The following is a 17364-nucleotide window of genomic DNA, read 5'->3' as shown; positions in this document are numbered from 1 at the left end:
AAAAGGAAAGGCGATGGTAGTGATAATTATTAGGCTTAGTAAGGGAAACCTCCCTGCCCACCTTACTAATACGTTCTAACCCTAATCTTAACTCTACTCCCAGCCCTACACCTTACCTCAGAAAAAAACCTTACATGACATTGCCTACAGAAGTCAGAGGCAGAGTTAATGGATCAGAGGAAAAATATTTGTTTTTCTTTTGCAATCTCTTAGGTTTCAATATTGTATGTATTTGATAACTGGATTGTTCATCTGATGTTCGAACTTGTGTGGGTCAGTCATTCAGGACTATGATCAATTGCCATAAATATATATATATATATATATATATATATATATATATATATATATATATATATATATATGTGTGTGTGTGTGTGTACAGAGAGATAGATATTGATATGTTTATATTTATATAAATATATGTATCTATGTCTGTCTATGTCTAACTATATCTATGTATATATAGCTATATTTCTGTCTCTCTCTCTCTCTCTATATATATATATATATATATATATGTGTGTGTGTGTACAGAGAGATAGATATTGATATGTTTATATTTATATTCTCTCTCTCTCTCTCTATATATATATATATGTATATATATATATATATATATATATATATATATGTGTGTGTGTGTATGTGTGTGTGTGTGTGTGTGGATGGATGGAGATATTTATAAATCTTTATAGCTTAACTAGTATTAGCTGCTTTTAGTTTAAATTGACCTCTGTATTGTCTACATACTTTGGTCATCTATACAGATGATCGACAGTTGTTTGAGAACTGACAATCACTGGGATTGGAGAATATGTCCTTTCCCTGTGGACTGTAATATCTCAAAGTGGAAATAAATTAGTAGCAGGGGGTGTGAGAGGCCCCCCACAGAGATGTGCATGGGTGTTGGCTGCCCTGCAAAATTTCTGTTTTATTAATTGCATGTTCTGATGATTAGCTTTGGATCATGTACAGTAGGGTGTCAACATCTGTTTGTCATCGTACATCAACATTAGCAAAGTCAAAATAACAGCTACCTCTCTTGATTAAGTACCTCTCTCTTACTTTGCTTGACAATCATGCGTGTCACAGGCCTTCTCCTATATAGATATAGAGGTCTACTTATACATTTCGAACTTTCATAAGTTCGAATTTCTTATGGTCAAAACCATAAGATCGAACTACTGAAAGTTTGAACCATTTAATTGGAGATCACCATACAGCTCAGAACTATATAGTTACCATTTTTCTCACTGTAGTGTGATCTTAGAGTTGATATATTTAATTAGCAGGGGGAGTGGGGGTGCAGGGGGCTTGCCCCCTTGAAAAATGTAAAAAAAATGTTTTTGTTTTTATTTTTTTCTTATTTAAATTTCAAACTTTTACAAGTTCGATCTTATGGCCTTGACCATAAGAAATTCAATATATAGGCATGTATAGATATGTGTGTATTTGTATTTATATTTGTGTCTTCAGATGTATATCATTTTATTGAATGTTCATTTCATTAACTCACAAATACCTGACCTTAATTCTTAAAAAGTCATTTTGCTGAAACTCATTCCATTCAATCACAATTCATTGAAAATATTCTACGTAACAAATATACCATAAAAAGTTATTTTTTACCGTGGCCAATTCCTTCCACATCCCAAAAGTGGAGGGGGGCTTCGCCCTCCTCTTACTTATACATATATATATATATATATATATATATATATATATATATATATATATATATATATATATGGGAACCTATCAGTTCACCGACATGTCAGAACATCGACACTCACATCTTCGATGCCAAATCATCGACAGTTCATAACATCGACGTTTCAGGTAAGCGATCTTCCCCCTCACAGGACCCATGGTAGCGCTCGTTTCACTATTACGAAGGTAAGGACAACGCTGTCAGGGTAAATTGTAAATAATGACGTAAACCTTACGCGTTGTAACAGAGAAACGAGTGCTACCATGGGTCCTGTGAGGGGGAAGATCGCTTACCTGAAACGTCGATGTTATGAACTGTCGATGATTTGGCGTTGAAGATGTGAGTGTCGATGTTCTGACATGTCGGTGAACTGATAGGTACCCATATATATATATATCTAAACTCCATGGTCATACAAACACGGAGACATGAAAAAAACACACTGACGCACACACACACACACACACACACACACACACACACACACACACACACACACACACACACACACACACAGTGAATCAACACTGACAAACAAGCATAGACATGTACAGTTCTAGAGTATGAGATTATTGTGCCCATTATCACTCTACATGTACGTGTGTAAATTCCCTTCCATAACATCTCCTAGAATCACACCGTACATGGACTACAACAGCTTTGTAGGAACTGCAATTCAATGAAATGAATTTTCAGTCAGAAAAGTTTGACCATTTTTGCTTCAAAGAACTAAGAATTCAATAAAATGACAAAGTGTGCTTGTGTGTTTGCATGCATATGTGTGAGTGTGACCATGACTGTAATTTTGTGTTTGTGTGTGTGTGTGTGTGTGTGTGTGTGTGTGTGTGTGTGTGTGTGTGAGTGTGTAAGAAGTTGAACTAAATTTGGCACCAGTATACAAACACAGAAAGTGCAGACCATGGTTTCTACTCTTCCTTTTATCTATATGAGTGAATGATACATATTTGACAAAATAATTTGGTCGACAACAAAGTTCTTAATATCTGTGTGAGATTGCATAATACTGATACTGGGGATTATGCCCTTTCCCCCGTATTGTGTGATGTCAGAGTTGTTATATTCAGTTATAGGTGCTGTAAGGTGGACACAAGTTAATCCTTTGCAAAACCATTTCTTTTAACTTTTATGCTGTGAGCTCTGAGGTTAGGTCTTGAAGAAACCATTGTTTGCCATTAATATTTTTTGTTGCTGTTGATATTCTGCATGTTGCCATTTTGTAGTTTAGTATATATACATATATCTGTATTTATCTCTATCTCACTCTATATATATATATACATATATATATATATATATATATATATATATACATATATATATTGGGTTCCTATTATGTAAGTGAACACTTAAAGTTGCAAATGCTGTTTAATCGAACGTGTTTACCTGAAATGCTGAAATTCCAAAAGCACGGAACAGCAATTTTTTTCCAAGGGAAAAAAAAAACACTGGGCCGTTTTCGAGACTTTGTCATTTCCTCCACTGTGGTGCAATTTTGGAGTTGATATATTTAAGTTGGGGCTGTGGTGGGCACAGCCCCCCCCCAACACACTTTATTTTGTGTTTGTTTTTTTTGTTTTTTTTTAACGGATCAGCGATTTTTTTTGCTTGGGAAAATAAATCGCTGATCAGTGTGTTTGGCATTTTGGATTTTCGAAGTGTTTGGGTCGATTATACAGCATTCGCAATTTCAAGGTGTTTGCTGATATAATATAGACCCATATATATATATATATATATATATATATATATATATATATATATATATATATATTGATAAATAAATATAGATATACATATAGATATATGCAAACACAAAGGCACACTTTTGTAAACGTTTTATTTATGTATGTATATAAGTGTCTACGGTGCTTGGAGACTGGTAAAAGTTCTTGAACCAAGCTCACACTCCTGTTGATCTAAACAGATAAACTCATAGGTGCTCCAGGGATGACATTTGACAAATACTCAGGTTACTGACCTCTGGTGACTGCATGAGGTATTTCTTTGAGTCCTAATGGCTCTAATTGGCAGCAATTCTGCACTGAATATCATTAGCATATCTGAATATGATGTCTCATTTGTGATATTATATGTATTCCTTCCTTCCTTCCTTCATTGTATGATAATCACTTTAACCAACACAGGGTCATAGAACAGATGAAACCCATCCAGGAACATAACAAGTGCAAAGTAGAAACAATCCAGCTTTGGACAGGATGTCAGTGGATTGAGGAATGATCGCATATCATATGTGCAGTTTACGGCAACTTAGAGGATCATTGGCTAACTTAAATGGGTGTTTTGGGGATGGGTGAGGAAATAGAAGTATCCAGTAAAAAAAAAGAAATCCTGTGAGGTAGCCATACTAACCAATACTAACCACGTGGTGCCCTGTACTATTAACTTTATATGTCATATACTCCCTGCCAACAGTGGAAACCAGTTGCTTTAACAATATTTTTGGTGGGCCCAATCAACAGTGGAAAGTGATTGCTTTAACCATATTTTGATGGAAGGTGAGTCACTGACTTAGCTGAACACAGAACCCTTGATACGGACCTAAAACCCCTCTAATGATTCTGCAGATCATACTTCACTTGATCCTGACTCAGTTACCAAAAGGATAGCAGCAAAGCAGATGTGGCCTGTTCCTAGATGGTGCAAATTTCTTATTCCACACCATCAGCGGTGGAACAGCCTTGATTACAAGTCAGGCATGCAGTTCTCTCACCAATGCTAGTGTTATCCTTCCTTAATTTTCACCATTTACTGTTGTAAAAATTATGTTAAAACTGCTAATTTTATTCTTTTTGTAAATTGGGGTATAGCATTGATCTCCATAGATGTTTTGCAGACTCATCCTGGCAGAGCTGTCCGTTTAAGTGACTTGCTCAGAATCGCACAGCTGGACAATGGAGGTTGAGGGGATCAAACCTTGCACCACAGCAACCCGCTCATTAACATCTCTGCCAACTGCCTGACAGTTTCTGTCAGACAGGATCTGTTTATCCATCCATCCATCAATCTATCTCTACATATAGATAAGTGTGTCTGACTGTTTGACTGTCTGTCTGTCTAACCCTCTCATTTGTCTGGTTTATTCTCATCAGAACTTACATTCCATGCTGAATCATGGTCAAATTAGACAGTTAACATATCTTTCTGAGGTAAAATTTATGTTCTTTTCTTGGCCCTGTCCTCTCCAAGTTAGATTCCGAATGTTCTTGCCTTTCATTGTAAAGCATAGCTGAATAAATTGATAACCCCTGATCTGATTGTCTACAAAAGTGTTTTATACAATAGTGTTAACCTTCCTCATGGCATTTTGCTTCACAGTTCAAAAAATATCAGTTAGTATACTTTTCTTCACACTATTACTTCAAGCTGAGCCATTGCAGAATATTTTTTTACAAAACGTCCATCTGTGATCCATTACTTTGAAATTCATGAGAAAACTATGTAGAGTACCCCATATAATGTTTCAGTGAATCATGCTTTTCATCAGTGCAAATGAAAAGTCCATATTTATGACATTTGCTGCCGTCTCTTATGTTTAATTCTGCCTATCTCGATCCGGTATCAAAAGGCACCCATTTGTGGATTTCTACTGTCCTGTCAAAATATTAATTTGTTACATCAATTAAGATGCCTGAAGTCTTGGCATATAAAGCAAACCGTGCGTTACCAAATAATTCCATTTAATTATGGTGCTTCTGTCTGGTTGGTTTGTGTTTACTATGTATTGTTCAATACAAACTAAAAAATAAATCACCTACATTTAATTAATTTACCAAACAAATACAAAATGCAGTAATTTGACTGGAGGAGGTTGTAATGGGTATGAATTTTTGTTCAACTAATTAAAAAATGTAAGCTGACTTTATGTTTGCATCATCTCTCATACATTAGGACAATGAGACATGTATACAAAGCAGAAAATATATATGAATTCTTACCAATAAAGGGATATACAAATTGTAGTACAGAGAGAACTACATATCCTGTAAATCCAAATGTTCTGTTGACCAGTGACTGATAACTGTCTGCTCCCGACAAATGTCCTCCTTTTATTAGCAGAATTATAGAATAATCTGTTGATAAAAAATATTTTATCAGAAATGAAAGAACACAATAATTTCCTGTAAAAATGAACATTCAAGTGTTTTTTTACAGCTAGGTAAAATTTAGTATTTTTCTAATTTAAAATGTCAAATATATATGGGTTACTATTAAATTATCAAATGCTCAGATAAGCGGATGACAGAATATCAAAAAAGGAAGGCTGAAAAACAGGAATGTCAAATAAAATGGGATGTCTACTTTATGAGATCATGGCGTTGGGGCTATAATCCTTTCCCCACTGGGGTACAGTCTCAGAGTTGGTATATATAGTTATCAGGGAGTGTGAGGGGGTGTAAGGGGTGTTGTATGAGTTATGACCCATGTTGATGTTTCAAGTTTTTGAACTTCCCAACTCAATACTCTGCTGTTTGCTCATTTGAGCATTCAATAAATTAATTGGGACACATATATAGATCACCTATAAATGATCAAAATATTAAAAAGATCAAACCTAGTGTACAGGAAACTTAAAATACTAAAATTTAACTGACTGAAAGAAGAGCACAGTCTCACCTTTGATTCTTTAACCCTCCCACTAATTCCAGCTATCCATTATTATAGAAAATGCATTTCTAAGTTAAGGTGTAGGTTTGGGGTCAGGGGCAGGGTTAGGGTTAGCATGTATTAGTAAAGTGGAGCAAGTGGGCTCCTCCATTTACTGTGTGTATGTGACAAGCCCCACTGGTCATTAACAATGAATGTGGTTAGCCAATTGTGTATGGCAAATAGCTCATTAAATATTCTGTCTTCAGCGACAGGATGCTCAGTGCCAAAAAGTACACTGTCATCCCCTTTGGTAAAAACTCTGTACCCATGAACTACCACATAGGCGGCAGTCTACTTAATGCCGATTGTGTGATAAGAGACCAGGGGACCCAGGTAGACAGTAGCCTCTCCTTTGATAATCACATTGCCACAGTAGTCAGGAAATCCTTCTACGTGGCACACCTCATCACAAAAGGGTTCTCATCTAGGGAAAAAAAGAGGTCATTGTTCCCCTCTACTCGACACTCATTAGACCCATTATAGAGTACAATGTCCCTTTTGGAATGTACCTCACAAGACATCTGCAGCAGCTGGAAAGGACACTGATGTACCTCACAAAGAGGATTACTGGCCTCAAACAGATGCTCTACAATGACTGTCTCAAACAACTCCAGCTTTACTCTGTAGCATATCGCCTTCTCCGAGGTGATCTCTGCTTAACATATAAAGCTGTGTCAAACCCAGAGCTGTTGGACATGCTACACCTAAAGAAATCCCAATCCCTCCGAGCTACATGCTCTAGGGACCTAAACCTTGTCACCACAATAAACAGGACATGCAGGAGGAACAGATTCCTGTCCCAGAGACTTCCCATACTCTGGAACAAGCTACCCATCTATGTCAAGCAAAGTTATACTTCTGAGTTGGGTCATACATACAGGATATTATTTGTGGTGTAGTCACCAGTGATTCTTTATCCAGTATTATAGCTGAGGAATTGTGACTTGGCTGGAGGTGGAAGATCTACTTCACTAATATTGATGACACACACACACACACACACACACACACACACACACACACACACACACCACAATGCACTGGCCACTGCATCACCTATACACACACACACCCATGGCAGAGACAGTGAGAGAGATGCATGATGACCTATGGGAGTGCATGCCTTGTCCATGTGGTTGTTTATATTGACTCATTCACATACTGGAACATGCCGTATCTCCTCAGGCTCACCTGCTAGGAGCAATAGGCTATGTATGAAGTTGGTCTTTACTACAGCTCCAGGTAATAGCCCATCATGGCCATGGGTGACATAGCTCCAGTTCCTGCAGTGCAAGTACTTCCATGACTACATCTGTTGTGGAGGTGTCTAGACCCAGAAGAGGACATCCCCTTGTTGGTAGTAGTCACAGCAGTGGTACATCTCATAGCAGATGCCTTTGACAGTCACTCAGCACATGAGCATGCAGCCTGGATCATGGCACAACCAGTAAAACTTCTGCTAAAGCCAGCTGACTTGGGCAGCTGCATGCATGGGATGACCTGTCCAGTGCACATAAAAACTTCCATTGACACTGGCCCTTCACCTAGCCAAGAGTTTATCCCCAAAAAGAAACCTCAGTCCGCACTTGTCGCCCCTGTCATTGAGGGACACAGATGGAACCTCTTTGACAAATTTGCGGTTTCCCTTCCACTCATCAAGGTTGCACTTGAAGAGAGTCAGTGAGGTACTCTGTTTGACAAGTATGTGAAGTCTATTTCAGAGACAGGGCAGCCTCTGGGAAACAAACCTGTCTCTCCAGCAGGTTCTGTTGATGTTGCATATTAGATTCAGGCTTTTTCAAGGATTTAGACTTATGGATATGCAGCATCTCTAGTATGGCAGGGTCTGAGATTGCCTCGTGGGCAAGACAAAGATCACCTCTGAGCAATCTGTACGATACCGATTAGAGTGATAGTGATCTGAGCCTGTCTGCATAGGAGAGGTGTTTGAGGAAATGGATTCTCTTTGTGATGTATTTCTGTGGCCTTTCCAGTTGGTGCAGATGTTTGAAAAGATACCTACCAAATGGGGAGTTATACTCAATTATTGGTTTAATGAGGGAGGAGTATAGAGGGATAATAACCTCCTTTTTTCTAGATGCAATCCCTTTACTTATGACATGAACCAAGTAAAATGCTTTTCTGACCACTGCCGCTACATGATGTTTGAATGTGAGATTGTTATCAACCTGAGTACCCAGGTCTCTCACCACAGGTTGTGTGTTTAGCGGGTTGCTGTTGTTGTGGCAATTAGTAGGGGCCTGTTTCTGCCGAATCGTATGATGATACATTTTTTTGCATTTAGCTTGAGGCCATGACTTTGGCACCAGTCATTAGTTGCTGTGTGACCCTCTTGCAGTATATTAACATCATTTGGGGAGTCAATGACAGCACCCAACTTACAGTTATCCATAAACTACGTCAGCCACATGCCTTTTGTCTTTGTCTGGACTTCTGAGAAGTAGATGCCAAACAGTAGGGGTCCCAGAACAGATCCCTGGGAAACTCCAATAGTGACAGGTCTGCTAATGGAGGTGGAGGTGCCTATTTTGACCTTGAGGGTCCTGTTGGTGATCCAGTTGTGCCACCCACCTGATGAGTTAGGGTTTTACGCTAAGTTGTGTTAGATTTCGATGATGCCCGAGCAGGGGATTGTGTCAAAGGCTTTGGCCGGGTCAAGGTAAGCTGTGTACTGACTTTCCCTCATCCAGTGTTTTGGTGATAGTCTCAAATAAGTCAACCAGCTTCGACAGGCAAGATCTGCCCTTGACAAATCCGAACTTGGTGGAGTCAAGTGCTTGGAGATTGCTATAATAATATGCTCCATGGCCTTACAGATCAGAATTGTTAAGCTAATGGGGTGATAGTTTCCAGGGTCAGTAGTGGCACCACCTTTGATCAAGGGGATGATAATGACAGTTCTACAATCTGCTGGAATGAAGCCTGTACTTAGGCTTTGGTTGAATAGGGAGCTCAGTGACCAACTCCCATCACTGACTGACAGTAGACTTAACAGCACTTTTTACTTTAATAATCCTGAGCACTCAAATATTTTCCTGTGAAAGACATGCACTCATGTGTTCCCTTCCTCACCTGTGCAAATGATGATAACTATTCCCTCCCTTTGTTCACTGCAACTTGCTCATGTTTTGTGTACAGCATGGCTAGCTTATGCATGGGTAAGAACAGCCTGGTGTTGGATTTTCATTCCTTCGTTTTGCTATTAGATATCTGTTTTACTCATGTCTACAATGTTTTGAAGTTATATGTGCAAGCTGCACCCTCTGCTAGTGACAAAGCATACTGCGCTTGCCTCCATCTGGCATGATCATCTGCTGCTATTGTTAGGTCCTCCCCTGACTCCTCCCCTGACTCTGCCTCCACTTGCTGTTATGCTGGGGATTGCGGCTCCTGGAAATGACCACCCAGCGGTAACTGCCACCTATTTATGATATTGTGTAATGCTGCTCAAACTGAAACTGTTTTGTAAACTTGCCAGGATCACACTGTAGGGCAACACCAGATGAATCCAGACAGAGAAAACATGCTTTCAACAGCCTACACACTTGGGGATGTTCTTTGTTTGTCATTGAGCACAGCTGTAGCCCTGTTCTGCTTGATTTTCTGGAATTTCTATGGATGTCATGAGTCAGGGTTACAGGGTAAATCCAGCTTCAGCAACAAGATGTCCCAGGGGAATGTCACCCCTTGGAAAACATTGATACAGGTCATAAGTGTGTTATATGTGGAAGTAACAACGAAAAATGGATCCACCACTAACATGTGTCCAAAGAATGCAGCCGCACAACAGCTATAATATGACCTGTATTTAATAACTCAAAACAATGGACAATAAACAAACAGTAAAACGGATTTAGCGCTTTCATCCACCCAACATGTGGACTTCATCAGAATCAACAAAACAATTGACATGGGCTAATTTATCCATTTTTAGGCGCCAGTAGCTTAAATGCATTTAAAAAGACATACCCTATACACAAGTGAATGTAAAGGGTTATATATGATCGCCTAAACACATCATCTTACTAAAAAAATATATAAAACAATGTAATAAAACTGATAGTCATCTGAATCTTATTCTGTATTCTTACATAACAATAAAAAGAGTTTGTTAATAATAACATATAATGAATAATTAAATTGTATACAGGCATTCATATCCATATGCATATATACTAGCCATACTAATGGTCATTAAATGTATAATCCTAAGGAAATATATAAGAACATATCCATAATGCATAATTTGAGAATCTAAAATCATATATAATACAATAGTTAAAACTCAGCATACATCCAGTATTGTGCAACGTTATAAAAAATATATACCAGACATATATCCTACTATAATATCTCTCTCTAATAACATTTCTGGTTAAAGGCTTATAGTGCCTGCATATTTGAACTGTTTCTTACTGAAATTGGTACACCTTGTTTGCTGTAGCATAGACTAGATCCAGGCCTGCTGAATCTAGCTTTGTATGCTTGTTGTTTGTTTGCTTGTTATTTCCCTGAAACGCTAATTCCACCTAAAACGCGGCTTTTCAGTGCTTCTGCGGATCCCTAGTGATATCTGCATTGCTTACTGTACTCATTTCTTTGTTTCACTTGAAAGAAAGTTACTGTTTGTCATTTTTGCATTTAAGTTACCTGTAATACATTGCATTTAAGTTACCTGGCACTTGCTCACTAAGTCAGCACTAAAAAACTAAAAGCACTACACCCTCACAAACTCCCCTTGAGTACCTTGTTCCCCATTGGCCCTTTTTTTCAATTATAAAGGAATTCCCAATACTATTCTAGCATGTCCAAAGGTCAGTTGTCAATCTCCTCTCCAGTCCAGCTGGTGAATCTGGGAATCTTGAGGCAATGTTACAACTGCCTCATGTACACAGACAGCCCGCTCCTCCTCCCAACAAATTCCAACACATGTGAGAGATGCAACCATATAGCCAAACTGGAGGCTAAGCTCTCTCAACTGAGTACTGGCGTAACCAGTCAGGAGGAGAAGGAAACCACACTCACTACAATTCCAGTCTCACATAGACCTACATCAACAGAAAACCAAACACATAAACACACAAAAACATACTCGGAGGCTCTAAATAAAAATCTGCCTAAGCAGCAGAGACCTCCAAAGCAGACACCCAAGCAACCGCTACCCCAAAACAAAACACGTGCAACACATAGCTCACAAAGCCAGTGTGCCGAACAGTCACAGCCCTTAAGGCTAAACAACATACCTGATACACTTGTAATAGGTGACTCTATCGTCAGGCACACTGACTTTCCGCTCACCAGGCTGAACAAGGAGAAGGTCACGGTGAGCTGCCTGTCGGGCGCTAGGATCCGCCACATAACACAAGCACTCAGGCCACTCCAAGGCAAGTACAAATATGACTCAGTCATTGTCCATGCTGGTGTGAATGACCTGAGACGCACCTCCTGACTACATGAAAAGAGACATAGAGGAGCTCTCTGAGCATGTAGCCCAGGCCAGTATGACCCTGACCTTGAGTAGCATCTTACCCTCACCAAGAATGATGCCACAATATGAAGACAAGATGATCAATTTCAAAAATTGGCTTAAGTATTGGTGTCATTCAAAGGGGATCCAATGCCTGTTAGCCTGAGATGACATGCTCGACAAGCCACGATGCTTCGCTAGGGACGGCTTGCACCTGTCACCCCTGGGCTTTCAGATATTGGCAAAGGCTCTTGCTACTCCATAGTGCCTTTTTTAGACAAGGCTCGAATACAAACCCACCTCCATAGGTATCACAAGTGATAAGAAACTAAGAGTAATGCTACTCAACGCCAGAAGTCTAAAGCTTAAGATGCACACACTCGAAACTCTCCTTAGCATGGAGAACACCGATATCTGTGCAGTAACAGAAACCTGGTTCAAGGTTCCGAGAACACCCCAGCACTACCAGGTTATACCTCATACCATGCTTTTCGGCCCCAAAACTTGGAACGAACCACAAAAGGAGGGGGAGTATCAATATTCGTCAAAGATACCCACACCTCCAGGTTGGTGGCACAGCACGAAGCATCAGAGACTGTCCATGTGCAACTAACAGTGGGCAAAACTGCCTTCCAGTTTATAGCCTGCTACAGACCACCCTCCCAAACCCAGGAACCCCACTCAGCCTTCCTGAGAACATTGGAAAATATGAAGGTCTCTCCAGACACCATTATATTGGGTGACTTCAACTACCCAAACATAGACTGGGAACATTACTCTAGCTCCAACACCCTAGCCCAAAGGTTCCTAGAATTTATAAACTCAAATGCTATGGAACAACTTGTTACCACTTCCACAATAGGGGAAAACATACTGGACCTGATCATCACCAACATGGGGACTCTATGCTCCAGACTAGAAGTGTATCCCTCACTGGTAAGATCAGACCATAAACTAATCTCACTGGATATTCACATCCCGACCCCACCCCCTGCCCAGAAAACCACAGTGAAAAACTTCTCTAAAGCAAATTTCACACTCCTCAAAACCAAGGTGTAATCCTTCAAAGCCCCCAGGCCTGTGGAAAATACGGCCCAGACCATGGAATCCTTTATAAACGCATTCTATGAACACCTTCAGGAATGCATGGATCATGCAATCCCAAATAAAACCAAGACCCAATCCTCCAAAGGCAGACGTCCTGTCTGGTGGACCCCAGCCATAAACAAACTATACAATAGAAGGAGGAAGCTACTACATGATAGAGCAAAATCCCAAAAAGGGAAGGCTTTTCTGATCAGTATTAGCAAAAAACTACGGACACTCATAAAATCATCTAAGGCCAGCTTCGAGAGAAAAATTGCACAAGACACTAAGGATAATCACAAGGCTTTCTTTAGTTATGTTAGGAACCTGGGTAGGAATTCCCAGATATTCTCAGAATTAATCCAAAATGACAAAAAATACACCGAACCCACAGACATTGCCAACATCCTAGCTGACAGGTTCAGCGCAAACTTCTCCCCCCCTCCCCACCAAAAGGGCAAATATCCATCCCAGCAGAGTGCTGCCCCCCCTGACATCTCAGATGCTCAGGTAAGAGCCGCCCTCCAAAGCAAAAACACAGCATCAATGGGACCAGACGGTGTCCCGGCTGCCCTACATGAACTTCAAGAAGAGTTAAACCCAAACATAAAACTACTGTTCAATCTCAGCCTTACTACAGGATATGTACCCAAAGAGTGGCGCACAGCAACAGTGTTCCCCCTCCACAAAGGTGGTGCCTCAGCGGATCCTGGAAACTATCGTCCCATAAGCCTGACTAGCTTGGTCTGCAAAGCTATGGAAAGGATCATCATGGACCTCATAAATAAAGATATTGGGGACCTACAGACACTGGATCCTACCCAGTTCAGCTTTGTTAAGGGCAGATCCTGCCTCTTAAACCTGGTCGATTTCTTTGAAACAGTCACCAAAGCCATTGACGAGGGGAAGGTGGTCCACACAGCCTACCTGGACCTCGCAAAAGCCTTCGATACAATACCCCACTCGGGCATTATAGATAAGCTTACCATCTTAAATATAAACCCCTATGTCACTAGATGGGTGAGTAACTGGCTCAAGGACAGAACCCACATGGTTAGAATTGCTGGAGCCATGTCAGACTCCAAACCAGTTACAAGTGGTGTCCCACAAGGCTCAGTCCTGGGACATCTCTTGTTCAGTATATATTTCTCGGAGGTACAGGCCAACATGGAAGGACTGTGGCTGACCAAGTTTGCAGATGACTGCAAACTGGGAGCCATAATCGACTCTCCAGCCGACACAAGCATCGTCCAAAAGGGTCTCATAGAAACAGACAACTGGTGCCAGAGCCATGGCCTCAAGCTAAACGCCAAAAAGTGTAAAGTCATCCCCTTTGGCAAAAACCAAAGTGCCTACAAATTACCACATAGGTGGTAATCCATTAAGTACAGAAGAAGTAATTAGGGACCTGGTGACCCAAGTTGATAGCAATCTCTCATTTGACAACCACGTGGCCAAAGTGGTTAGAAAAACATTTTATATAGCCCACTTAATCATGAAGGGATTCACATCTAGATCAGGGGAGGTCATCGTGCCTCTTTACTCATCCCTCATCAGGCCCATAATTGAGTACAATGCCCCTTTTGGGATGTACCTTACCAGACACCTGCAGCAACTTGGAAGACTCCAAAAGTACCTCACCAAGAGGATCAAAGGGCATAAACAGATGCCATATGCTGCCCGGTTAAAGAAACTCCAGCTCTACTCAGTGGCATACCGCCTGCTCAGAGGCAATCTGTGCCTGACATATAAAGCCATGTCCAACCCGGAATTAATGGACATGCTGCACCTCAGAAAATCCGAATCCCATCGAGCTACGCGCTCGAGAGACTTCAACCTCAGCACTGAAATAAATAGGACATGCTGGAGGGACAGATTCATAACCCAGAGGCTCCCTTCACTCTGGAATAAAATCCCAGTCCAGGTTAGGCAGAGTTCCTCATTGACTCTCTTCAAGAGGAATCTTGATGAGTGGATGGGAGATCGTAGGTTTACCATGGGTATCACTTCTGTGTCACTGAGGCACAGTATACTAACCTTGAAAAAGGGCATAGCAAAATTAATTTAAAATGGGTGGCAAAAGCCAAACACACTCTGGCTAGGTTTATAAATGCCCTAGGGCAGATAGCCTAGTATGAACCTATGAACCTAATAATAAAACCCTTCCATTAATGTATATGTATAATTAATATACATAAAACTTGATTATAGCTTAATTATAAATTACAAAACTGTATAAAATAGCATGTATAAAAAACATTATTATGTATTAAAACATAAAAAATAAATAATAAAAATAAAAAGTACATAATTAGTAGAAAGTGGATGGTTGCATATAATAAAATACATCTAACTTAACGTGTATATTCCATACTTTTCCATATATAAAAAAATATAAAATATATATATATATATATATATATATATATATATATATATATATATATATATATGGGCATATCACATGTATAAAATATATCTATGAATATAATATCTATGTATCTTACTATCTAATTTCTATTATGTTATTGATAATATTGGTTTAATATTAATATATTCATTTAAACCAGGTGGTGTAGCAGCGTCAGTAAATATTTGCCATCTAACCTCTTTTTCAGCTATAATGGCCTTGGTGTTATCACCTCTGTTATTCACTTTAATTTGTTCTAGGATGGCAAATTTAAACTTGTGACTATTATCTGTATCAGCTACATGTCTGTACAATGCATTAGTGCTGTATTTTCTCCTTATAGCATAAAGGTGATCGTAAATGCATTTCTTGAACTTCCGTTCGGTTTTTCCTATATAAAAACTAGTGCAGCCTGTACATACAGCCATATATACAACATTATGAGTGTTACAATTCCCTCGACAAAACTTAATACTAGTCCTATTGATATTCTCCAAAGTAATCGTCTCTGTTTCTAATATTAAATGACAATAGCTACAACTTCCACATTTACGTGTTCCCCTGTATTGTGTGTTCAAACATTCCACCCTATTGTTTCTTTTAAAGATGGTCTTCATATTTATTCCCATTTTAAAAACAAAAATGGGTGCTTTCCCTGCAATATATTTCAATGTATTATCCACTGTAAGAACATTCCAATATTTATTTAAAATATATTTGATGTGTTTTGCCTGGGGGGTATATTCCAAGATACATGCTCTTTTATACTCAATGTCACTTTCTTTTCTAATATTAGTTTGGTAGGTGTTACCCAAAACTGGGGGATATATTTTCCCCCATTCTCCAATAACATATTTTTTTATTTCATCCATTAATTTGTTGGGATATCCTTTAGTTCTAAACATTCTGCTAATAAAATCTATTTCTTCAATCATCTCCTCATATGATGATGTCATTCTAGCAGCTTGGATGCACTGCCCCTTAAAAATACTTTTCTTGGTTTTGTACTGGTGATTACTAGTATAGTCCAAATAATTATTGGAAAACGTATTTTTCCTATATATACGTGATTTGAAGCCATCATTATTAATAGTAACAAAAGTATCTAAATATGCAATGCCCTCTCGACTGAAATTATATGTAAACTTCAAAAATGAACTAGAATTGTTCAAATAATTAATAAATTCCTCTATAATACTATCAGGTCCATCCCATAATATAAATAAATCATCCAAATATCTTGTATAATACCTGATGTATCTATAATATTGACTCTTGAACAATTTGCCTGTTTCCCAGTCGAACATGACCAAATTCGCATATATTGGGGCACATGCTGCACCCATAGCCACTCCATGAGTCTGCTTATAAAATTCCCCCTCATAATATATATAATTATGTTCAAGAATAGTAGACATAAGTTCTGTAATAAGACTTGAATGATCCCAGTCTAAGTCTGAATAATATCTAATACTATTAAGAAAACTATTAAGGCCTTCTACTTTGGGAATACACAAAAATAAATCAATTACATCAACTGTAATAAAAATAAGCCCTTCTTTCCATACTTGTGAGGTCAAATTACCCAAAAAGTTCCAAGAGTCCTTAGTAAGATGTGGGATCTTATCATAGATGTGTTTTAACCAGGTATCTATAGTCACCCCAAAGGGGAAAGTCTTAGAATGGCTACCAGATATAATAGGCCGAAAAGGCGCATCCTGTACATTTTTATGTACTTTAGGAACACCAACAATGGTAGCAAGCTTAGGGTGTTCTACCAATAAAATGTTGTACAAATCTAAGTTAATTCTTCCATCCAATAATAACTCTTCAATAAACAAATCAATCTTTCTATAACCAATATTAATTTCATTCATAGAAACTGAAATATATTTACCGGAATCAACTAAAATTTCAAAAATCTTATTCTTGTACTGATTTTGATCATACAAAACCACCCCTCCCCCTTTGTCGGGC

General features: G+C 38.9%; 1 protein-coding gene across 3 annotated transcripts in view; it reads right to left on the bottom strand.

Moving 5' to 3' along the window:
- The window catches only part of SLC38A11 (solute carrier family 38 member 11), a 564244-nt gene that overhangs the window by 393791 nt on the left and 153089 nt on the right, over positions 1-17364 (bottom strand). For all 3 annotated transcript variants that reach the window (XM_044074824.1, XM_044074825.1, XM_044074826.1), the window contains one exon: positions 5692-5826. In XM_044074824.1, coding sequence (XP_043930759.1) covers positions 5692-5826 — 135 coding nt within the window. The remainder of the gene's footprint in view (positions 1-5691; positions 5827-17364) is intronic.

Source organism: Protopterus annectens, chromosome 6.part0 (assembly GCF_019279795.1).
Source record: "Protopterus annectens isolate FY-2018-M chromosome 6.part0, PAN1.0, whole genome shotgun sequence".
Classification (NCBI taxonomy): Eukaryota; Metazoa; Chordata; order Ceratodontiformes; family Protopteridae; genus Protopterus; species Protopterus annectens.
Note: the sequence above shows the minus strand (reverse complement) of the source record. Positions and strands in the feature narration are given on the sequence as shown.